The sequence below is a fragment of the Galleria mellonella genome, unplaced genomic scaffold (genome assembly GCF_026898425.1).
Source record: "Galleria mellonella isolate WM207_F2 unplaced genomic scaffold, CSIRO_AGI_GalMel_v1 utg103, whole genome shotgun sequence".
NCBI classification, from domain to species: domain Eukaryota; kingdom Metazoa; phylum Arthropoda; class Insecta; order Lepidoptera; family Pyralidae; genus Galleria; species Galleria mellonella.
Window position 1 is genome coordinate 2,052,373 of NW_026441966.1, and position 26,255 is coordinate 2,078,627.

The 26,255-nt window shown below is 37.7% G+C and overlaps 2 protein-coding genes across 2 annotated transcripts; both read right to left on the reverse strand.

The window, feature by feature from the left end:
• Nucleotides 1-432: 432 nt before the first annotated feature.
• On the reverse strand, nucleotides 433-24,556 carry LOC113522458 (dnaJ homolog subfamily C member 16). The gene is made up of 14 exons (XM_052894692.1): nucleotides 24,155-24,556; nucleotides 23,386-23,562; nucleotides 22,400-22,489; nucleotides 16,700-16,980; nucleotides 16,189-16,369; nucleotides 14,543-14,744; nucleotides 13,606-13,813; nucleotides 12,227-12,465; nucleotides 11,626-11,807; nucleotides 10,423-10,563; nucleotides 8,903-9,004; nucleotides 8,190-8,391; nucleotides 7,244-7,376; nucleotides 433-6,939 (listed from the first exon to the last, which is right to left on the reverse strand). Exons 1-14 carry the CDS (start codon nucleotides 24,328-24,330, stop codon nucleotides 6,839-6,841), a joined length of 2,415 nt encoding a protein of 804 aa, XP_052750652.1. The 5' UTR covers nucleotides 24,331-24,556; the 3' UTR covers nucleotides 433-6,838.
• LOC128200618 (uncharacterized) lies at nucleotides 18,841-20,431 on the reverse strand. The gene has a single exon (XM_052894630.1). The coding sequence runs from the start codon at nucleotides 19,809-19,811 to the stop codon at nucleotides 19,320-19,322; it is 492 nt and encodes a 163-aa protein (XP_052750590.1). The 5' UTR covers nucleotides 19,812-20,431; the 3' UTR covers nucleotides 18,841-19,319.
• Nucleotides 24,557-26,255: the final 1,699 nt, after the last annotated feature.

Consider the following 26,255-nt stretch of genomic DNA (forward strand, 5'->3'; position numbering starts at 1 on the left):
TCAAGCTTCTGGTCCTAGAGAGCCTCCAAGTGCCTCCATTTTTCTCATCCATATTCTATGTATATATATTTCAGTCTAATTTAATAATTCACTGGCAATATTTTAATAAACGTAAACACTTATACATACAAATGTGAACTGAACAAAAAGCTTGTAAAATGACATCAACTTCTTACACTGGGGGCCTAATTTTTCACCGCCCCGGGCTTCTAAAACGCTTAGTACGTTACTGCTGTGTCGCGAGCAGCAATAATAGTAATTTCGTATCAGGCAACACTAAAATTAATATGTAAGTTGTAAATAGATTCATGACAAATTAATAAATACCACTGGAAATTTTCCACAGTACCATCTAGCCCGGTGTTTCCCAACGTGGGGTCCACGCCCCGCAAGGGGGCAATTTGATAGTTAAGGGGTGGGGGGAGGAAATGGACTCGAAGCAATTTTAACCCTCTTGCTCTGGGCCATTTAAATGCAACGAGTAGATATCGGTGCCATATTTAACAAATAAAGTAAATAAAAAAAAAAAATGCTGTAAATAATTATTAGGTATAATTTCGTTTAACATTACCAAAATATCAACTGGGCGATTAGTCATCAAGTAAACTGTCGGGGAAAATTATGTATGGGGGCAAAAATTTTTATAAAATGTTCAAGTGGGGCATGGCACAAAAAAGGAAACACTGATTTAGCCCCATAATAAGCATAGATTGTACTATGGTCAAGAACATCGTCAAGGTCGTCATAACGACAATTGTGTTATGGTTTCATTATACCATGGCCATAACCAAACCGACACACGCAAAAACAATCCTATGTACGAAACACTCGAGATAACTCTCAATAGAAAATGTGACATAGAACAGCTGTTTTTCATCATCCCATGTTAAAATTACCATTGATTTATGTTTTTACTTTATTTACAGTAGACATAATATATATAGCCAATTCGCTGCGTGTCTTAATCTTATTAAAATTCCATAATATTATTAATATAAAATTACACTACGTAAAATTGTGAGATTTGGTATTAGGAAACTGGTGTTAATTCTTTAAAATTATACTTCTATTATATATGCCTGTTTCTAAATTACTTAATGAAAATGTAAACAAGTATTTTTTTTTTTAAATTACCACAGAAACTCTTCAAACAAAATCAATAACAAATAGAAAAACATGCAGACAATTAACACATTAACAGCGGGGGATCTAGACTAATGTATGCTAGGTAACGTGTCACCGACGGGTAGGCGCCGTGAGGAATACCGGGGTGTTTTTAGTGGGTAAAAATCCCACAGTACCCATTCGTCGTCCGCCGGGGTATGGGTCTCTTTGGAAGATTTTCACCCTAGTTAAAAAAAAAGGTAACCTGGCGAATTTGCCACTTCTCCATGACGCATGTACTCGTCAATCACAGTTAACCGGTTAAGCTACAGTCGAGATAAATCGTAGTACTATGACTGCCGCCTTTAAGCTACAGTCGAGATAAATCGTAGTACGACTCCCGCCTTTAAGCTACAGTCGAGATAAATCGTAGTACTATGACTGCCGCCTTTAAGCTACAGTCGAGATAAATCGTAGAGACTTCCGCTTTTAAGCTACAGTCGAGATAAATTGTAGTACGACTCCTGCCTTTAAGCTACAGTCGAGATAAATCGTAGTACGAATGCCGCCTTTAAGCTACAGTCGAGATAAATTGTAGTACGATTCTCGCCTTTAATGTATTAATAGATTTTTAATTTGTATTACTGTTGGACATCAGCAGGCTGTGATTATGGATAGGTCAGTTATTCGATTTATTGTTAAAAATTTCGTAAGCACAAATTATATTTTAATGTAATTACTACCAGTTTGACTTACGTGTAATTAGATCTGAAAAATCTCGACTAGTTTCGGGATCCATTCGTGATCCTTAGCCATGAGCGACTGTGACGCGAACGCGAGTGTGACTGCGTTGTTTGTGTGTTCACATTTTCGTTAAATATATTGAAACAGATATTAAGTGTCTCACTATAAGTGTAGCCAGTAACGTGCAAGTTGATAAAGAGTGTTTATCTAATACTGAATTTAATGCAGTCTTTTATACAACTCTTTAATACAACCTTAGATTATATAAATAGAGTGTCCCCATAACAATGCTTCGAGAAAAACGGGTCAACTTTTTCATACAATTTTATGTGATAAATAGTTATCAGTGATTCCTTTATATCTTCTATATTTATTTTGTCTTATAAATACTACATCTTTTTAGTGTGTAAACATTCATTTTATTTATTAAATAATACGTCAAGATACTTTTTATGCGTAAATATATATAGAATACTGATAAAAAAACGAATCAGCTAATTTGTCAATTAGCTGACAAAAAGATGACCTGTTTTTTGAGGCTAGGTGTTCTATCTATATAATCTAAATAGAACCTATTTTTTTATGTGAAGCTTAATTTATTTAGGTGTATAAAAAAGTTATAAAAAACAATGACGAAGTGTGCTATCGTTTACACAGCTGACTACACTTATAGTCCAAATTGATGTAACAATCAATATCAAAATTAAGACGATTCGAATCCGACAATTAAAACATAGTGTGTTAATAATTTTCGAATCTTTCAAACAAACCACGTGGTCATATAATTTCACCGATGATTTAGTATCCAACATAATAAGGGGCGAGATTACCGCCATCTCTCGGATAATATTGTTTTTTTATCGATGTTCTCCCTCACCGGAGAATTAGTTGGAAATTCACGACGCTCGCGCCAAAGCACGCTGCCACGTCTCTGATATATAGAAAAGGCGCAAAAATTATTTGAGTACCATTAATCACGTGTAAAAGGACATTTAGACATTGAAACCAATTCTGAGACATCGTTCTCAAAACGTATCTCTTAAATTATTGTTTCAATTTGATAGTTCAGCAAGAAATAGTGTATGGACCGTTGATAATTAAAAAAAAAAGTTCTGACGCAATTCTACTATTTTTTTTTATATTATAGCATGACATGAAAACCATTTTGAGCGAACCAGAGACAATATGCTCCATGAATACGATCAATAGATAAAATAATTACATATTTACTCTCAACGGTTGACCGCAGTATGCCAGCTAAGTGCTTTTTCACGCTACGTTTGAAAGATCCGAGGTTATAGAATGAAGGAAACACGTCACGGGAAAGACCAGCCCACATTTTTACGATACAGTTGATAAACTTACTGTACGCGAGCGCGTAATATCAAATTGAAATTTTAGTTTTTAAAATAAAGAAGGGTGCTTCCGAATCGACAATGTGACACTTTGTGTAATATTGTAAAACAATTTTATATAATGGCAACATGGCACATGCATTTGATTAATTAATTATAAAAGTACACAATATTATTTAGAATACACTAATTAGATTATAAGTAATTTTGATATCGACGTGTTTCTGAAAGTTGTTAGAGGCACTGACAAACGCTAAATATGCTACTTTCTTATTAAACTCTAAGGCCGCATACACACACTGGCGAGAGAGCCAAAATGTAAACAAAACAAAAAAAAAAGCAAAAGCAAGAATCGATGTACAATCCATAAATATGATCAACCTGTAATGAACCTTATAAAACCTTAAAAAGACACGGTGTCTTGTTCAGGTGTTATGGTGGTCACACTGAATTCACAGTGATGGCCATGTCTATAGGTGACATGTAAAAAACTTCATCCCATTTAAGAAACTTATCAACAAATGAAAATTGCATTGACAAAACAAAATGTAAACTATTAATTTCACAGACGCTAACTAAAGGTATAGGCGAATAAAATAGAATACAACATTGTTTATCTTTCTTTCTACCAGCTACTCCACACGTAGTGTGAGCGAGACAAGACAACGCAATAATAGTGTCTTAATTAAAAAAAAATACTAATGCAAATTCTGTATTTAAAATTTTGATTTGAATATAGAAACAGTTATGCTTTACGCGACAGCGTAAAGACATCGTAGACACATCTTGAATTTTCTGTACAATATTTAAGCGATCAGCTATCACGCAAATGTGTAAATGCGGTATAAGATGGCGTAGTGATAAGCGATAAATTTCAAAAATCCTATTACTTGATAAAGTGACAGAAGTGTACTGTGACAGACTTGTTTTACATAATTGCTACAGTAAAATACAAATAATATTACGCAACGCCATCTAGTTTCGAATTAAGCAGAGCTTGTATTATGGGTACTAAACAACTGAGAGATATTTAAATCAATTTTATTTAAACACTCTCCAATAAAAATATATTTATAAGTGAGTAAATGAGCTGGATAGTCGTGTGGTCCCGGAATAGGTCACTCTTTCCTTTCCTGTGAGTGTTGTAAAAGGCGACTAAGGGTAGGCGAGGGATGAGCAGCAGCGTCCCTCTTAAAACATCTCCAAAGTCTAACTGCGGTTACCAATCTGCCTGTCAATGTGGGAACTACTTTTTTTATACAACTTAGAATGGCAAACAAACTGACGGCCCGCCTGCTGGAAAGTGGTAATTGTTGGCAATGGAGTTTGACAGCCCCATTGCCAGCAATATGCCTATTAGGTCGACATCCACGTGGTTCCCCCTGAAAATCTTCGTGAACAATTCTTATTGAATTCGTCACGATGGGCTAACTGATCTCCATCCTCACCTATCATCCTTCACTGGTGCTCCGCCGGTGTATACCGATGGCGCAGGCGGGGATACCATTCCATTATCACCCATTAAACAAAAAAACATAATCCGGACACGTGAACTAAGCCACGGGTAAAGAGTAGCCTTTGCATTCTGATTTTTCTAACAGCGAATACGTTAATAGTGTGTCACAGTACACGATCATGTCCGTTACATCTATGAGGTGCGGTGACTTAATACTGTCCTTACATAATCATTACACCTATTATTGTGATATCTGTGGTAACAAATTGTTAATTTATATCTAATTTATACATTACACGTGTAAATATTCATTAACCAATGCAATATTCTACAAATTGTATAATTGATTAAGAATTAACATGATACATTTGTAACACATCAAAATTAATAATAAATATGGAGGTAAAACCAGTTTGTAGAAGCGAGCTCGTTTTTTTTTTTTAATAACTAACCATTTTATTCGTTAAAACTAAAGCTGTTTTAAACTATTACTGATATTTTGTCGATGTCTTTCTAATTGAACATTTAACTCAGAAGAAACAGACAGAACACAGCTTGAAATAGGTTTATTAAATATTTGGCATTTTTGTAAACAATGGCGATAGTCTCCAATGACCTTATTTATGTAATAAATGTACCATAAAAAAAAAAAAACAGTTATTTCTGTTGTGACAAAATTAGAATGAGACTAACACAGGGGGGGGGGGGGTTATTAGTAATGCAGACCAGTTCCATTGCCAGCAATATACACTATCAGGTCTACCTCCCCGCAGTACTCCCTGGAAATCATCATGCTGAATCCATCAGGTGTATCCATCGCGATGGGCTTCTCACCTATCACCCCTCACTGGTGTCCCACCAGCGTATACCGTTAGCGCAGGCGGGGTAACCATTCTATTATCATCCATTTAAAATTATCCACCCACCCACTATCATTGGAAAGAATCATCAAAATCGATACGTGAAAAACGAGCTCACCTTTATTATCTAATGACTAGTATATTTATTTTCATAATTTGGACTAAGTGTTTCCATCTTATCTATGTAAACAGACCAATAAGGATTAATATGCACTGCGAATTTTGATTGTAGGATTTTTCTCCACGCGTACTTTATTCTTAGATTTAATACCTGATTTTAAAGATACATATCATTTATTTTCATACGTTTTTAGTCATTATGTGTCTCAATTTGACCCCAAACAGTTCTTCTATGCCAAGAAGAACTAATAAGAGACTGCTGTTACACTTTTTAAAATAAATTGTTGATATAACATTTATTTGGGAGTATATGTTTAATACACTGAATCTATTTTTTCATTTCTGTATGCGTATGTTTCCACATGAAATAGATTTATGTGGAAAAAAAAATCGTACAATGAAAATTCACAGCTTTCCCTTACCTATTAATATACTGAATCCAATATGAAAAAAAAATCATAAATTAAAACTACAAAACATTGGCATACAATGTAAATAATACTGGCAATTTTGACGTAAATACTTACGAATAAAACATTCGATTATTTGAATTGAATAATAGAGACCTAATGCTCGTGACGAACTTCTAATTCTGGCTGAATTTAAAATTACTACGTTTTAAATTTTCAAATAACGAATACGTCAAAATTTCTCAGTTAAATTAAGAACACCACAGCTATACAGTGGTTTCTCATTGCGTCACAATTATCCTAACATATCCCTTGTACATAAACATTCAATGAAGACTATTAAGGCTATCACACAAAAGTTGTGGTCGAAAATCTTAGAACGACTGGGCAGTATAATCGCTAAAGGCTAAACACTAGTACTTTACAGTAAAAAAATCCAAACGTATTGATCGAATTATTTGTGACGAATTTATGGGACTTATAATTCAAAACTACTTAGAAAATTTAATTTCTTTTTACATCAAATAATTTGTATTCTATTTTGGTCGTTCATTAGTCAATTTGATTATATTTAATAATATATTATTACAATTAAAACATAACCTCTTTATAATAACAGCGCCATCTATTGTCCGTGCTACAAAGCACTAGCGTTTACCCTCAAACAGTAAAATAATCGAACGTTCATAATATTCGTACCCACACGGAACCAACTAAACGCAAACTCGAAAGTAAACCTGTATGTTCTCACCTTAAGGCCACGGAAGAACCAAAATTCTAATGTCGGATTCACTTGGTCGTCATGTCGGGCCAGTAGTTGATGTAGTATCTATGCGTACTACCTTCGAACAGTCGGTCTAGCCAGTTCTCCAATCCGTCCAACAGATTCTCTGTGAATAATGTTATATATATTAAAATTATACTATGCAAATACAACTGCTTCACGGTTGAAACACGAATGGGACAGAGGTGCCCAAGCAATCGACTTTTGTACAAAGTCTCCCTCTGGTATATTACACTTTAATTGGCAACAATAACATAAAACTAAACATAGTTGTGGGAGAAATTGGGCAGCGAGCTGCCCGTGTCTTAGATCCCTCGGTGGAAACCTTGCAAACATTTTTACTCGGACATTTTAAATTGTCGGTATTTTGGAGGGGCGTGGCGTGTGTATGTGGCAGTAACGGCGGTTACCTTGCAGCAGCACGGGCGGGTCGGGCGCGTCGTCGCCGGAGGAGGAGTCGGGGTCGGTGTGGAAGCCGATGAAGGCGCCCGCCTCGGGGTCTGCGCCCGCGCCGCCCAGCGACCGCGTCATACGCGACATGCGCTGCGGAAAGCGAAGTCATTGAATAAATAAATAAATAATTAAATTAAATAATCGAACCTGCTTAAATTTTAGATTATATAGATACAGCTAAGAAACCTCAAAAACGAGCCAACTTTTTGCCAGCTAATTATCGAATTAGCCGACTTGTTTTTTTATTAGTATTCTATATACTTACGCATAAAACGTATCTTGACGTATTATTTTACCAGAGGGAGACTTTGTACAAAAGTCGATTGCTTGGGTACCTCTGTCCCATTCGTGTTTCAACCGTGAAGCAGTTGTGTTTGCATGGCTATGTTTCGGTTTGAAGGGTGGGATACGGCGTGAATTTACTGGGTACAGAGGAATAACACCCGAGTCCTCAGGAATGGCAACGCATGGGGGGTATCATGGGCGAAACAGTATACTCTGTTATATCCACGGTACTGCTCATGTCTATAGGCGACGGTTACCACTTTCCATCAGGTGGGCCGTCAGCTTGTTTGCCATTCTAAGTTGTATAAAAAAAAAACTTTAGATAGATATAGATAGATAGATACTCTTTATTGTTTCCTCCAAAAGATTACAATAGTAAACTTATTATAAATATAAATAATTACAAGAAATAATCAGAATGAGAAAACAATGGGCGACCTTATCGCTAAGAGCGATCTCTTCCAGGCAACCTTTGTTGCCTGGAAAATGTTGTCTGAAAATTTGTGTCTTTGTTTGTTCTAGTTGTCTATTTGTGTAGTGATTACAATATACCCAGTCCACTGTGGGGTGTGGGGCGTGGGGTGTGGGGCATGGGTGCGATGGTGTAGTCGCAGTTACCTTGTGCGGCTTGGCGCACTCGGGGTGCTTGGCGTGGTAGATGCAGAAGTACTTGCGGTGCGGATTGAGCGCGAGCACGGTGCCGACGGCGTTGCGGGCGTTGACCCGCAGCTCGCCGCCGCCCAGCGACAGCTGCAGCACGCGCTGGAACCAGCCCACGTTGCGCTCCACCACCAGGTACGCGAACACCAGCGTCTTGTTCCTGCGCACACCACGCTCATCACGCTCACCACACTACATACGTGTCTATAGATGACAGTTACCACTTCTTCTTTTATTATGGTAATCCATGAGACAGACTCATCCATCTATAATATTCAATCATTTTTGTTTTATACCACTGAAGTGGCAAACAAACGTACAGCCAATTTGACGGTAAACGGTTACCGTAACCTATACCTACGTTACGCGCTCGTCGCCGACCCTGAAGAAACCTCTTTACTCCTTTTTTAAGCAGCCCCATGCTAGTCTCTTGGAAATATTTTGACAGGGAGCTCTTTCCATAATTAATTTTCTTTTTGGACATATAAGTGATATCCAGTCTTGTATAATCTCCATTTACTAAACAGAATGGGGTATGGTCAGATCAATCCACATAGCTTAAAACTAGCATCTTACAGGTATTAACAAAACAGGAATATCATCAACAAAAACAGTTTTTTTTTTAACAGATTCAGGTATGTATTTATACTATTGTAAACTACAGTACTTACTTGCGATAGGGCCATACGATTTTGTGAAATTTAGAGAGCAGTTGAACTCGGCTCTGCATATCGACTAGTAGCACGATCGTTCTACAGCCGGGTTTCAGTAACCTATCGAGCAAAATTGTACATACATATTAAATTGTAATGTGTAGTAAGACGCAGTCATAGACCTAACCGTGGTCAGTTGGGGGGAAAGGGATTGTTAGTACTGGAGACTGAGAATCTTATTGCTAGCAATATACCCAATCAGGTCGACCTCCTCGCGGTTCCCCCTGGAAACTATCATGGTTAATTCCTGATGAATTCATCATGATGGGCTAACTGATTTGTTTTCATTCTCATCTATCACCCTTCACTGGTGCTCCGCCAGCGTATCCCGTTAGCGCAGGCGGGGATTCCATTTTCACTTATAAAAAAATCGTATGCGCATTACATGGTCTTGCGCCGCGCCAGTCGACTGCGTTGATAATAATATTATCAACGCATATAATAATACTTAAACAATTCGTTCTTGTAATAGTGTACCTCAACGTTATTCTTGTGTATGTGTGTATCTAATTATGCCTTTTAAATTGCTCTACCGACCGACTTGCCCACTATAGATGTTATTACTACATTTTTATTGTTAAAGTTATTTGAATAAGTTAAAAAATATATATATATAATTTATATGGACAGTACACATTTTTTTATTATCACCGTTAACTGTCCACTGATGTGCTCCGCATAATCTATGGCTGTGCAAGGATCCGTGAAGCAAATTGCGACGACCTACCAATCAGCAGCTACATTCACGTCATTCGTCTTATTTTACTGGATTATATACCGTCACCTCTACTTTTTATATATACAGAACATATTATAATTTCATATATTTCATTGCTTATATATTAAATACCAGAGAGAGACTTTGTACAAAAGTCGATTGCTTGGATACCTCTGTCCCATTCAACTCTGTCAATTTCAACCGTGAAGCAGTTGTGTTTGCATGGCTGTGTTTCGGTTTGAAGGGTAGGATATGGCGTGAATTTACTGGGTACAGAGGAATAACACCTGAGTCCTCAGGAATGGCAATACATGGGGGGTATCATGGGCGAAACAGTATACTCTGTAATGTCCATGGTACTGCTCATGTCTAGAGGCGACGGTTACCACTTTCCATCAGGTGGGCCGTCAGCTTGTTTGCCATTCGGAGTTGTATAAAAAAAAATTAAAACCATACTCGAATCAAGAACAAATTCGTTATAACTGCAAACCCAGTAAGCTTGGAACTACCCAATCTGCAAGGGCAAACCAACAACAGCATCTGTGTGTTGGCTTGGATATAGGGAGTTTTACCAGTAATTGTCACACTTAACAGGCGGATTGGAAATCACAGGCTTTTAAAGATGTTTTAAGAGGGACGCTGCTGTCCATACTCTCGCTCTCTCTTAGTCGCCTCTTACGACACCCACGGAAAAGGAAGGGGTGGCCTATTCTATGCCGGGACCACACAATGTATACATATCTATTTTTATTATACATACCTAACAAGTCCGTTATATTTCTCAGCGCGCAGTTCGTGCAACCGCAACTCCGATTGTGGCTCGTTATTATTTTTCTTTGCGCTCCCATTCTGTTTTTTCCTTTCCTCCTTTTGGCGCTGCACAGACTCTTCTTCCACTCGTCTGTGGATGGAATTAAATATAAATAAGAATGAAATATTGTTAACATTTTCACTTAAATAACATTAATATGGGGTGTATTATTTTTAAATATACGTTTCAATTACGATGATATTAAATATAAAGAATTGAGCCTTGTTTGTCATTACGCAATTTTTTCGACTTAGCCGGCGGCGAGCACGAAGTCAGCGCCATTTTGGCCTTAATCACGGAGGCGGCGGACAGCGCGGACAGCGCGTGCTGCGTGCGCAGGGCGGCGAGTGTGGAGCGTGGAGCGTGGAGCGTGGAGGGTGGGGTGGGTACTCACATGAGGTACGCCATGAGGTAGCCGGCGGCGAGCACGAGCGCCACGGTGGCCAGCACGGAGGCGGCGGACAGCGCGGACAGCGCGTGCTGCGTGCGCAGGGCGGCGAGTGTGGAGCGTGGAGCGTGGAGGGTGGGGTGGGTACTCACATGAGGTACGCCATGAGGTAGCCGGCGGCGAGCACGAGCGCCACGGTGGCCAGCACGGAGGCGGCGGACAGCGCGGACAGCGCGTGCTGCGTGCGCAGGGCGGCGAGTGTGGAGCGTGGAGCGTGGAGCGTGGAGGGTGGGGTGGGTACTCACATGAGGTACGCCATGAGGTAGCCGGCGGCGAGCACGAGCGCCACGGTGGCCAGCACGGAGGCGGCGGACAGCGCGGACAGCGCGTGCTGCGTGCGCAGGGCGGCGAGTGTGGAGCGTGGAGCGTGGAGCGTGGAGGGTGGGGTGGGTACTCACATGAGGTACGCCATGAGGTAGCCGGCGGCGAGCACGAGCGCCACGGTGGCCAGCACGGAGGCGGCGGACAGCGCGGACAGCGCGTGCTGCGTGCGCAGGGCGGCGAGTGTGGAGCGTGGAGCGTGGAGCGTGGAGGGTGGGGTGGGTACTCACATGAGGTACGCCATGAGGTAGCCGGCGGCGAGCACGAGCGCCACGGTGGCCAGCACGGAGGCGGCGGACAGCGCGGACAGCGCGTGCTGCGTGCGCAGGGCGGCGAGTGTGGAGCGTGGAGCGTGGAGCGTGGAGGGTGGGGTGGGTACTCACATGAGGTACGCCATGAGGTAGCCGGCGGCGAGCACGAGCGCCACGGTGGCCAGCACGGAGGCGGCGGACAGCGCGGACAGCGCGTGCTGCGTGCGCAGGGCGGCCAGCGCGCGCTCCGCCCACTCGGCCGCGCGCCCCAGCGCCGCCCACACCGGCCCGCGCACGCTCTCGTCCACCAGCTCCTGGAAACACCATCCACACCAATCAAACTCCGACCTCGCGCTATAAATAATCCTTTAAATTGATTACTAATAACATCACAACACTAATACTATCACTGCTGACTTGGGCTACTTGTTACTTGCGTGTTAAATAAATAGTCCTTCGAACCGGATACTTCATAAAAAATATGAATAAATGATGACCATTTCATTATCACCTTAATATATCCGCCATCCACTGTAGATAATAAAATTGAATATTAGATTAATTGATGCTTTGATGATTTAGCTTAGCTGTTCACAGCATTTCTTTCGGAATTAGCATCAAATTAGTATGTCATACAACTTTGAAATTTCAGACAGATTTTCATGTGAGGATGTCGCCTTCTGATTAATTAGGAAATAGATGAATTTTCGATGAATTACGTAGATAAACTGACCTGCACATATGTCTCGTACGCCATAACCTCGCTGGTCTTGAGCAGCCTGCGCAGGAGGCGGTCGAGCGCGAGCTTGGTCTCGTTGAGCTGCTGCTGGTAGCGCAGCAGGTCGCCGGGCTGGTCGCAGTGCGCGCGGCCGCACGTGGGCCACGTCTCGTTGAGCCACTCGTACTGCACGCGCGTGGCCTCCCGCCGCCAGATCACCACGATGCGGTGCTCCATCTCCGAGATGTCGCTGCCTGCAATATATTGAAGGTGGAGTTAGAATAAGAATGAATTTTCGGCCTTTCTTTACATTCTTTACGAGTCTAGAATAAGGGCATACGGGTATGCGACCACGGCCTCCCGAGTCGCTGCAGTGTCCTAGTCTTTCCCGCAACTGCAGTGTCCAGCCCCTTTCCTTTCCCATATAAGTCCGTTATTCCTCTCATTTACTAATTTCCTTTAAGCATTTCCAACATTCCCTTCCTTTTTTCCTCAATCCTTTCCTCCAAACTGTAGGTGGCGGAAACCACCAACAAATGCATTCCCAAAGAGGGTTGACGTCAGCCAGGCGGCCGGTCGTAAAACTATAAGCCAAATCCTTTAGTAATATGGGTAAAACCATATTACGCCGACCCCAAATAATAATTGAGATAAGGGTAGGAAGATGATAATACAGTAAATGTTCGTAGAGAATCCTTTCATTCTATTAGAAAAAGAAATCTAAATCAGAAATAGTAATGTTTATTTAAATTTGTTTAATAAACTAAAGCAAAGTAATCTACTACTTAGTCGTAAATTTATTTCAAGTTGCATCAGTATTGATTCACAAAATTTCGCTAGTTATTTTGGATCTCAGATCTACTTTATCTTTTTCAGGTCTTTTAATTGTGCAATGTGACGATTGTGGGTCAGTTCTGTAAATATCTTCCGACTGTAATCTTCAACACACATTTTTATTTCGTCATATTTTTTTTTTTAACACAGGGGCAAATGAGCAAGCAGATTACCTCATTGTGAATAACTGCCACCATCCATGAAGACCTACAACACTAGAAGCATTGCAAGTGTGCTGCTGGCCTTTTAAAAAAGAATATGCTCTTTTCTTGAGGTTAAGAGTATTGGTTTGGAAATACTACTGCTGGAAATTGATTCTAAACTGTGGTTGTGTGAAGATGAAACTGCTTTGAAAAATACATGGTGGAGAATCGTCACTCACTCAGATGGTCGGAATGAAACTTGTTTATGGTGGATTGTATGGTGGTGATAGTCAGCGGTAGATATTAATCTGAACAATTCCACAGAACAATTTGGTCATAATACATATATGTTACATTCGTTTCCTACTGACATAGGCAGAAACAGGGCGTTGCAATGAACACGAGGGAGATGTATACCCGAGCCGTTGGCGAGCGCCTGCACGAAGGCGGGCTGCGCGTGCGCATAGACGTAGGCGTAGTGCAGGCGGTCGGGCGCGGCGCGCGCCAGGCGGCGCAGCGCGCGCGCGGCCGCGCCCGGCGGCGGCGCGGCGCGCGCCACCAGCACGCAGCACAGCCGCCGCCGCGGCGCGCGCCACTCCACCGGGCACACCGCCTCCAGCACGCTCTGCACGCACACGCACACGCACGCGCACGCGCACGCGCAACCAAACACTCACTTATTCCAAATTTAAATAACATAATTATAATTTAACGAATACCCTCAACAATATTATAAATATGAAAGTTAGTTTGTTTGTTACCTTATAGCACGTTGACAGCTTAAACGATCTATATGAATTTTGGTATATCGTCATAGTCGTAGAATACTGACGGATCTGACTAATATTACATATATAGATCCATCAGTATTATACAACTATGATGATATAGTTATTATAAAAAATTAAAAATATAGGCTACTTTATATCCCAGCCATGCAAACAGTCACAGGTAAAAGCTAGTAAAGACCAACACTAGCGGCAAATTCAATGTATAAACTTCATAAACACTAACCAATGTGAGTAGTTAACACGAACTGTCAGATATCGACAAAAATATGCGCGCTTATGTTCGAGACCGAATGAATAAGCATAAATAATATCCTATTGGCTAATTAGACATCATCATCATCATATCAGCCATAACTCTCAACTGCTGAACATAAGTTCCTCCTTTAGTTAGGCTTGATAATGTTTTAAAAGGGATGCTACTGTCCATACCTTGACCATTAAATTCGTTTGGAGGACGCTTTAAAAAATTTACCCATAAGATGCTAAATAAACCAACAGTGACACTGTACTGGACAAATGATAAAAAAACTCTTTAGTTTTGTGATATGAATAGAATAAGCAACCTGCGAGGAGAGTCTAGGCAGCGTCAACATCTGGTTGGCCTCGATCAGCTGGTGTAGGGTCTGCGTGGGGATCTCGGTGGTGCTGACGGTGGCGGCGGGCTCCTCGCTGTCCTCCTTCAGCAGTACCATAGTATCCATCTGCCGCTGCACCTTGTACCGCGACGTCACGTTCTGGGCGTCGCGCGCCGTCATGTCCACGAAACTGGAAAGGTGGAACTTGTTTTAAGCCGTTTTCAAAAAGAAAGTTCGCAATTAATATATATTTCTCAATAAATAGACTTAAAAAATGCGGAGATTTCTTATTCGGTTGCAATATTTTTATGTTTATTACCTCAGAACTCTGTCATGAAATTATTATTTTATCTGAATGGATTTCAAATTGATTGATTGATTGAAATTTAATAAAAAAAACTAGTAGCCCGTCCCAGCTTCGCACGGGTGAACATTTTAAAAAATGGCCATTAAGGCTGCACAGTGCACACGCGACGGAAGTTTAAAAATGGAGTAACTTCTCCCGTTTTCCCAACATTTCCCTTCACTGCTCTGCTCCTATTTATCATAGCGTGCTAAAATGTATACTATAACCTGCCCAGGAGTATGAAGAATAATTGTACCAAGTTTCGTTAAAATCCGTCGAGTAGTTTTTGTTTCTATAACGAACATACAGACAGACGGACAAAAATTTTACTGATTGCATTTTTGGTATCAGTATCGATCACTAATCACCCCCTGATAGTTATTTTGGAAATATATTTCATGTACAGAATTGACCTCTCTACAGATTTATTATAAGTATAGATATAATTTTTAGTAGTTCAGTTTTTAATGAAAATAACTAGCTTTGCCACAATTGCAGTCGATGCTTTATTATGAAACAAAACCTTAAATATAAAATATAATTGTCTTAATTTTTCTGTACTTTTTACAACTGAAGCGATTTTGAGTAGTCTTTGCACATCACATCACATCTACAGGGTTTACTCCCTTTGTAGTTTTAATTTTATATATGTCAAAACATCCTGACATGAGTGCAGAATTATACAGACTGATTTATTTGACATACTTAAATGCCACATATGCACAAATAGCTGCATTGGCAGTTTATTGCCATTTATAAATTGTACAGATGCTGTAAAAACATGTTTTTTTTTATTCTAATTTTTATTGAGGCTTGACCTGGTGACTATGACTACCAGAGGGAGACTTTGTACAAAAGTCGATTGCTTGGGTACCTCTGTCCCATTCGTGTTTCAACCGGGAAGCAGTTGTGTTTGCATGGCTGTGTTTTGGTTTGAAGGGTGGGATATAGCATGAATTTACTGGGTACAGAGGAATAACACCTGAGTCCTCAGGAATGGTAACGCATGGGGGGTATCATGGATGGAACAGTATACTCTGTTATGTCCATGGTACTACTCATGTCTATAGGGGACGGTTACTACTTTCCATCAGGTGGACCATCAGCTTGTTTGCCATTCTAAGTTGTATATAAAAAAAAGTCTGAAAATTAGAACACTAAAGGTGTTATAGATACAGATATGTGCGACAAACATATTTATAAAACATCCCACTGTGTCACACATAACATCAATGTATCATAATGAACAAAAAGTATATATAATTTTCAATATCCAAAAAAGACTCACCCAAAAGCAACTCTATCTCTGTAGTGGAATGCAGTGATGAGGTATCGCAAACGTATGGTCTGCCGGTCCTCGAATATCAGTGCCTTCACCTTGTTGTCTTCGAAGTCGGACACAAATGACTCCACATTGTCATTGTTTATACTCCGTACCAGCTTGTAAGGGAACTTCCATCGCACGAATTCTGTACCAATAATAAAGATTGTACCAGAAATAAAATAAAAACAATAATCATCATATCAGCCTAAATGTCCACTGCTGAAAAAACAAGAATATTATCTTTATTCCAGCATAGAATAGGCCACTCCTTCCTTTCCCATGAGTGTTGTAGGAGGCGACTAAGGAGGGTGAGGGATGGGCAGCAGTATCCCTCTTAAAACATCTTAAAGCCTAACTGTGGTTGCTAATTCGCCTGCCAAGTATGGCAACTACTGGCAAAACCTTCCAAGGGGAGGCTTATGTTCAGCAGTGGACAGTTAAAGGCCCATATTATGATAATAATAAACTAATTAACCTAAAATCTTTGGCAGCGACGTCAAGCCCTCCTTGTAGATGTAAACATGCTTGTCGAGTACGAGCGTGAGGCAGGGCACGGTGTGCACGCCCACGCGTCGTGCGAGCGCCGCCTCGTGCGCCGCGTGCACGGTCGCCATGGTAACGCCGAGAGGCTGCAACGCCGCCACCAGCCGCCGCCACGCCGCCGCTGACCGCACGCACTCGAAGCACCAGTCCGTGTAGAACAGCACTATCGCCGGTGTGTGGATGCTCTTCTCCATTATGTTGTTCTCGAAGTGCCTACAGTTATGCAGAAATGATAAAACGATATTCAATTTACATTATAAAAACGTAACTGCAATAACCTGAGTTGTGGCCATTTTGTATTGCTATGGCACACTCACAAATGAAAATTGTATTTAGCTTTATGTATTTTTTTTTATCATTTATGTTATCTCGCTTTTTTTGTATATGTATGTTTTAAATTGTGTGCTGTAAGTATGTAATGCAAATAAATGATCTATCTGTCTATCTAACTGTTTCAATAGAACTTAGGCAACCAAGTTTTGTTAAAAATCACAAATAGACTATCTAAAAAAATTAGTAACAAAACATTATAAATTAATATTTTTTTTATTTATGCTATTGGAGATCAGCATACTATCTTAAAATTTTTATTTACAATAGAATATCAGTATTTTGTTGTTTTGAGGGCAAAGCAATAAACTGAGTTGTGACCATTTAGTGTTACTATGGGACACTATCTAAATGAAAAGTTATGTCACTTCTTTTATATATTTTTGTTTTAATTATATTTTTTGTATATAATACATATACAAAAAATATAATATTTTATTTCTTTTTATCACGCATGTAATAATAATGTCTATTGTAATTTGTGTGCTGTAAGTAATATAAATAAATTATACATCTAACTATTTATCTATTATGGTTGGGTCAATTATTCATTTGTTCACATTTTAATGAAACAAACTATAGTTTAAATGAGCTACAGTAGTATTCATAATACATAAAATTCCCTGACACTATGTACATACATGTAATCTCTGAAATTTTCCAATTTTAATAAAATTTTGCAATTTTTTTTTTTAACATTTATTATATCTAGAGATGGGCAATCCACCTGGGTGGGTTTAAAGTCTGGTGGGTAAAAACCGGGTGTTTTGGGTTTATTGGGTTTAAACCCCATAAACACCCAAATTTTTCAGTGTTTATGATTTTGTACTTCATCATCGTCATCTCAGCCGCAAGACGTCCACTATACTGGACATCGCAATATTATTATGCAGCCTACAGAATAAAAAACTTTTAATTTGATTTTGAGTTTATTAAGAAAGAGATGAAAGTAAAATGTAAAATATATCACTGTCAGATTCAGAGTTAAACAAGCGATGAATTGTATAGGTTCGATAGGCTCTATTTCGTCTAAACTGTTATGTTCATTTACTTGCTCAATGAAAGCTTCTGAAGGTATTTTCTTCATTAAACTGAATGTCCTCGCATTCAGCTTTATGTTTAAGATTCCAGTTATAACAAATGAATGAAATTTTTTCAGTTCTTTCAGTTGTAAGTCGATTTCTTTTGTTATTATGTATGTAGCCTTGGATACTAAAGGAACGCTCAGTGGCTGCCGAAGTACAGGGAGCTGATAGAAAACGAATCGCTACTTTGCTTAACTCAGTGGAACCACAAATACCTTTCCACCATATTAGGGGCTCAATGCTATCTAATGAGCTCCATACAAATCCTCTGGCCCAAAAGTTTTCTTTAGCTTTATAACACGCCAAATCTGCCATTACATTTGACAAACTTAAGTGTTGGCTTAAATTGTAGATAAACTCCATACCCTTAATTTCTTCCTCTTGAGTAAGTTCGACTCCTAGAGTCCTGGGGTCTAGAATATATGCTGCAAAATGTATTGGCCTCATTGCCATATTGCATCTTGAAGATACTGATGTTAGAATCTGCTGTTTGCTTTCTTTCAATGTCGAAATCTCATTTAATGCAAAACGTATCTTAGCTTGTACATCTCTAAATGTAATGTATGTGCGATGCAAACGATTCTGGTCGCTCTCTAAGTAAAATATGCTTTCAGTGACTGGTTCCAAAATACTTATACATTTGTCTTGTCCAGAAATCATCACTTAGAATTAAATCTTTAATATCTCTTGAAATTACCACATCTTCTCTAACTGTTAATATTTGCAAAGCTATCTTATTTGCTTTCAAACTTTTTAACGAAGTAACATGACTTCCCCATCTTGTAGCACAAGGCAATTTTAGTGTTTGTGTAGAATCTTCACCCTGCCTTGATTTTATCAACAAGGAACTTAATCGTTGACTCCTTATAACAGTTTTTATTATATTTATGGCTTGCATAATAAACACAGTTACTTCTTGTATCTTTACAATATCTTGGCACAACAAGTTAAGGATATGTGCACAGCAACCGAGAGGAACAACATGTGGATATTTGAGTTTTGTTAATTCGAATGCCTTTTGTATATTTCTAGCGTTATCGCCAATAAGTACAAGAAACTTATTTGCTCCATACACTTTCATTACTTTTTCAACTTCTTGGCTAAGGTATTCACTAGTGTGAGGATTACTTTCTGTATTCAAACTTTTAACGTATGCAGGTTGAGGTTTGATATAAGAAAGTTTATTATTCCTTCATTTCTTAAATTAGACCAGCCATCGCACTGAAGGTGTAAGTAACTACAAGCATTTAGTTCCTCATTTAACTCAAAACGCATTTCTCTATATATTTTATCTAAGTATTTTGTCGCTAAAGCTTTACGTGAAGGTATTTTAAATTTTGGTTGCAATTTTTCGAAAAATTGTATCCATAAAGGATGTTGCACCATCGATAATGGCGTCCCTGTTACAAATATAGCTCTCGCTAATTCTGTTTTTATATGATCATCGGTGTCTTGAAACTCAGCATTTATTGTAGTGTTAGCAGACGACGAGGGGCTTATAAAAGAATCATTTGTCTCTATCTCTGACAGTCCAGACATTTTGGTTTTGGACGAGCTATCTTTTATAAGTTTCATAGAGTCTTTTAATGTTTCTGGAGATTTTGGACAAGTGATAAGATGTTGAAGCATTTTGGCAGCATTACTGAATTTGTAGACCTTATTACAAAGCTTGCAAGAAACAGACTTGTTTGGTAAAGTACGGTAGTGCTCCCATATGCGTAAATCTTTAGGTCTCCCATTGAACCTAAAAAAATGAACGATGATTAGTTGGTCTGACGAAAATTCAACAATAGAGTGCCTATTTTTTTACAATGATTATTTCTTGTTATTTACAATAAATTTATTAAAAAAATAATAAAATAAATACAAAAAACCTTTGTAAAATTACATCTCCTCGGAGGATTAAACGCAGACGCTAGTTTATTATCGTATTGTTCTGTATTTTTCTCAGCAACTTCTTTAATTCGATTAGGTACTTACGCATATTATGTTAAAAATAAATATCTAGTACACATCTTAGGCTATCCACCATTATTATCCAATGACGACTCTCAGCTAACTATGCACTATCATCCAAAATAAACGTGTATGGAAAATTTTATCCCAGTCGGTTGAGGATTGAGGATAATTGCATCAACATACGAACATACCTACATACTTTTATTTACATAACGCAAGCTAAATAAAAGCTTGTAATAATACATCTAATTTTAAGTTAAAATTGTTAAGTGATCATGATATAATTGTATCATTCAAAAATCCACTTACCTTTAATTATTTCTTGTTAAGTATAAATATTATTTCAAATCTTTAATATGCACTTTTTTACTGCTTTTCCTACCTAACACGTTACCAGGAAGTCACGTTACCAGAGTCAGAGGAATAGTGAACACGTTTGACAGTGATTGTCGTCGCCTCATATTCAGCGTCGACGAATAGGGAATCCCCAGTCATAATGTATTGCATGCGTGGCGGTCTTACTTCAAATCCATAAACAAAGAGATAATTACAGAACTCGATACTAGATGGCGCTGTTTTTGTTTGAAGAAAGTTTGCGGGCTAAAATACATAGAATTTCATCAATGACTTCCACAAAGAACAACATTTCTGTTTTTTGTAAGTGTATCTCTTCCGTATATTTCATAAGATATGCTACATTGTTATGCAACGTGATTTTGTCGCTGTCTTGCTAGCAGGGTTGACAGATATACGATTTAAATCGTACTCATACTATTATTTGTCTATTTTTTAATGTACGATCGTAAAGATTATGATCGTAATTCGCACAAAAACATACGACTTTTTGGTTACCTGGCAACATTTTTATTATGAAACGAACATGCTCACATCATCAGTCACATGCAAAATTTGTATTTCCCCTTCACATCTGGCAGTCCTGCTTGCTAGAATATAGGTAAGTCAGCCACAGTTACTGACGATCGATATTTAAAGGGTATTGTTTTTGTGCTAAATATTTCATAAAAACGTTATTTAATACTTTGTGGATTATTAATTTAGTTGATAATCACTGGAAGTAAAATGGATGCTAATTTGAGAGATCAAGATCTTCGTATAAAACAGTTAATAAAAGAAAATCTACGTAAGTACTCTTTTTATACCTAGGTAGGTAAGGTATAATAAACACAAAAAGGTACTTAGATCGCGTGTGTTCAAAGCATTTATTCTAATAAATTTAATTTAAAATTGTAGAAAGAAAAAAATGTCTATGCCGTATTGGCCGATCTCCAAATATATTTGGCGATAGTGAGACCCAGTGTCCAGATGATTTACCCAGCGTCGTCGCAACAAAGAAAAGAAACGAGGATAAAGTAAAAGAAAATTTACTGAAAGAAGAAACAAACTGTTCTAAATGCTTAATTTATGGAGAAGAGGATAAAAGAAATGAGTATTTCGGACTGTTAGTGGCTCAAGAATTTAAATATATACGGCCATGTGTGCGAACGAGGTGTTATGAAGAAATTTTAAAGTATCTACGGGAAGCAAAAGGCCAACATGTTGATCAACTGCAACATGAAAACACTGAAAATTAATTACTTTCATTTTATTATATATAGATTTTTTAAATTTCCTGAAATATTATTAGTTAACGTTTTATTTAATATTGTAGAATTGATCAATACAATTTATAAAAATAATTTATTGGTATTACTTACATATTTTCAAAAAAATACGTAAAAACCTATTTTTTTGGGTGATTATGGGAATTTATGGGTGTTTAATTTTAATAAAGCACCGGGTTTAAACCCGGTTTTTTTTAACTTAATTATATCCTATCTCTGTATTTGAAGCAAATACTTCAAATTAAGAAATAGGTAAGTTATTATTCTTATAAAAAAAAATAGAATGTTATGGTATCGATAGGGAGCAAAATGAGGTTGGTTGGGTCTTTTTTTTTAGTGGGTGATAATGGAATAGTAACCCCACCCGCACTATCGGTATACACCGGCGGGCACCAATGAAGGATGTTCGTTGAGGATGACGTAGGTCAGTTAGCCCATTGTGACGAATTCAACAAGAATTGTTCACAATGGTTTCCAGGGGGAACCATGTGGAGGTTGACCTAATAGGGCATTTTGCTAGCAATAGGGCTGACACAACTCCATTGCTAACAATCCTTTTCTTCCCAGGTTGGTTGGGTCAGCCAGTATGTGTCAATTGAAATGACTGTACTATTGTAATGCCTTGTTAACACTTACCGTGCAGTAACAGATAGTTTGTGGAACAATGTGATATCTTGATCTTGGGTCCGGAAATGTGTGCCAAAGAATTCTTCAAATGGGTCATTGCTGTAATACAAATCAAATATTTAGATATGTATATATGTGTATAAATTTCATATGTATTAGTTTATCCATATATATTAAAAGTAATGTTTATGTATTATATGTATTCTTATGTGTATATTATATTTAAATTGTGTATTTAATGTGTTACTATAATTAACACATATTTTTCACCACATCTGCCCTTCATACGCTTTCTATTTTTACCCAATGGTTAGCTGGTAGAGAATGCCATATGGCATTTGGCTCACCATTTGTACAAAGTTTTATTGTGCAATAAAGAATAAAATAAATAAATATAAATTAGTACATTAGTAATAAGTGTTATTGTACTAAAATCAAAAATGTATTTATTTATGGCACTGATTAATGGAATATTTTTATGTAACAAGGAATGTAGCATAATAAAATATTAAGTCAATAATTATTTGGTATTTTAAAATTATATAACATATTGTTATCTTCATAATTAGGATGTATATTTTTTAAGACATGTTATTAAAATGCTGTTCAGATTTACTTTAGTTACTTACTTTAATTACTTTTAGTTGTCTCTATAAACATGGTAAAAAATAAACATGTGTATATTTAAGATGGAGGCCACACTATGCCCACTCTGGAATTTTTTGGTGTCTATGCCAGGATGCGAACAGACTTTTCAGCCATGTTCAAAAACATGTCTGTGAGTACATATATGCCTTTTTAATACCTCTCTCCCCACACAGTGAAAAGTACTCTTAAATATACCAATTCAAACAAATATTCAAAAAGATTAAGTATTATCTTGAGGAAGTCCATATCTTTGGTTATTTGATTAGAATTATTTCAAGTAATGCAATTAAACAAAATAAAAAAAAATGCCTAGTAAAATATTTATTAATCAATTATTATGAACAAACCTGAACCGTGCATACTGGCTGTAGTCATGTCTCTGTTTATAGAGGTGTTCATCTTCATTGGTAATACCATACAGGTCATAGGCCTGTCGGCGCTCTGTATCTGACAGTAACTCATACGCCTGTTTTATCTCCACAAATCGAGATTCTGCATTTGGATTTTCATTTTTATCTGGATGCCTATTAAACATATAGTTGGCATAATTTAATTTCTTAATATGCCAAGCATTTGGTTAATCTTAGTTAATAAAATAAAAAATAACTGCAATAAATTATTATTTTTATAGGTACTGATAATATGAACTACAATTATTTTATATACATATTTTTCTCTTGTTTTTAATAAATATAAAAAATAAATACAATTAATTAATAGTAATTAATGCTCTTTTCCACTCAAGATTTGCTGGAAGAGTGCTCTTACAGAGTTAAGCTTGTCTGTTGTACATCTTCATTTAATATAAACTATAACTATGTAATTTTTGTATATAATATAGTATAAATAAATAAAATATGATCCATTGAAACTTTTAAGAGATCTCTTTAATTAAATTTCAGTAATATAGACGTCATAGTTGGTAGTTCAGTAGTTGATCATTTGTTATTTTATAAAATCAGTATAAAGTAAAATAAGAATTATTAGGTATGCACCAAATAGATATTATTCTGTCTTACTAATTATAAAAAATTTAAAATAATTTATATTTTCACAAAAAAATATATATAAAACATTAGAGCAACAATTAAGTTTAAATTATAAGTTTAAACTTACCACTCTTTAGCTAGCTGTTTATAAGCTTTTCTTATTTCGGGCAAGGAGGCCTTGCGGTGTATACCTAAAATTTTGTATGGGTCACCTATCTTCTGGGCGATGAGCACGGGGCACAACGCCACCGCTAGCATTACCCATAGCCATCGCCCTTTCCAACCCTTGTGTTTCCATTGCATATTAGTAAACTGTCTTTATTACCTCCCTACCTAGCGAACAACCGCACTATTCATAGCACTATCATTACAAAGCCTTGGACTTGGCAGCAAAACAATGAGTAATATGTTATTAACACAAAATACTCAAAAATTCTTAGCAGTCATTCGTCTTAAAATAGAACGGTTCCGAAAACTACAGAATTGAGAAAAATCAGAAGAAAAATCAAGAAACGTCAACCGCGGCCGGAGCCAGATAATCATAGACAAATCGATAAGATTTTTATAATGTTCCATTTTACAGACTTCAAAGTGGTAATAGAGCATACATCAATCTGTAAGACTTGTAAGCATAGGTAACAAGTTACGTAAAAAAAAGATCAAAATAAGTGGAGTGCATTATTATATGTCTGTGATGGAATATTATGGTTTAATGTAGCTTTGATTTGCGTTTTGCCATTCGCGTTAACTGTTAAATTTATTGCTCACTAGATTAAGAGATACAATGTTATTTAAGGATTGTCTTTACAGAGCAATTTAGGAGTTTATAAAGATAGTACTATTTTAAATTAGTTCATTTAATTTCTGTTTGTTTATTAACAATATTTATAATAATAATTTTTACCAGAGGAAGACTTTGTACAAAAGTCGTTTTCTTGGGTACCTCTGTCCCATTCGTGTTTCAAACGTAAAGTGTTTGCATAGCTGTGTTTCGATTTGAAGGGTGGGATATGGCGTGAATTTACAGGATACAGGATAACATCTGAGTCCTCAGGAATGGCAACGCATGGGGGGTATCATGGGCGAAACAGTATACTCTGTTATGTCAGGGGGAAAGGGATTGTTAGTAATGGAGATTGAGAATCCCATTGGTAGCAATATACCCAACCAGGTCGTCCACGCGGTTCTCCCTGGAAACTATCATGGTTAATTCCTGATGAATTCATCATGATGGACTAACTGGCCTGTTTTCATTCTCATCTATCAACCTTCACTGGTGCTCCGCCAGCGTATCCCGTTAGCGCAGGCGGGGTTACCATACCATTTTCACCCATCAAAACAACTCTGTTATGTCCATGGTCCTGCTTATGTCTATAGGCGACGGTTACCACTTTCCATCAGGTGGACCGTCAGCTTGTTTGTCATTCTAAGTTCTATAAAAAAAATTAATCAGACTACATAAGGCCCATTTTGTTAATTATAAATTGATTTAACCTATGTTAGAGTTTACAGTAAATGAGCGGTCATAACGCTCTTGCATTGATAATCTGTCTCACCCAATATTTTAGGATGGGACAGTCCATTTTATCAGCAATTGTCTTCAGGACACTAATTGAGCTAATAGCGAAACAATTCATTTGCACCGTATTGCGTAAAAATCATCCGCACGTTCTCTTGCAAACATGTGTGACGCACTACAGCGACGAGGTAGCCCCAACAGTACCCTGAAGGCAATATTATATTGGACTCGAAGAACATTGTGAGTTTTTTTATTATAGTTGACTCACAAGCTACTTGTGTAGAACATCTGACAAAAAGCTTTAAACAGGTTTATTTTTATTTGTTTTGTACACCTAGCAAACCTGCGGGCCAACATGTTACTTCTAACTACCAATGCTTTTCTTAAAGTACTTGCAATAATGTGACCGAGATATTTAAAATCAGTTACCACTGCAAGTACATTTACATTAAGTGATATAGGTATAAGTGATATAGATCTTATTTGATAAATGAGAGTACATCTACTCTAATAATCCGATAATAATCGATAATAATCGATCCGAAACAACAATGCAATAAGTAGTACCTGCCATATTCCATAGCATTTTCATGCAACCATATTTTGTACATTATCATTTCATTGATAATAGGCAACGGAACTCGAAGTGATGTTCCAGTTAATCAGTCTACGGGAACCCTAATTTTCGTTCACTTAACTTGACATTGAC

What these genes read in the sequence shown, in the direction of transcription:
- LOC128200618 (XM_052894630.1), bottom strand. Translation starts at nt 19,811, where the DNA reads ATGCTTCAACATCTTATCACTTGTCCAAAATCTCCAGAAACATTAAAA.
- LOC113522458 (XM_052894692.1), bottom strand. Translation starts at nt 24,330, where the DNA reads ATGCAATGGAAACACAAGGGTTGGAAAGGGCGATGGCTATGGGTAATG. An exon ending in AGCCAGTATGCACGGTTCAG is followed by an intron (nt 22,490 to 23,385) that starts GTTTGTTCATAA and finishes TTTGTATTACAG; the next exon opens with CAATGACCCATTTGAAGAAT. An exon ending in AGAGATAGAGTTGCTTTTGG is followed by an intron (nt 14,745 to 16,188) that starts GTGAGTCTTTTT and finishes CCACCTTTCCAG; the next exon opens with TTTCGTGGACATGACGGCGC.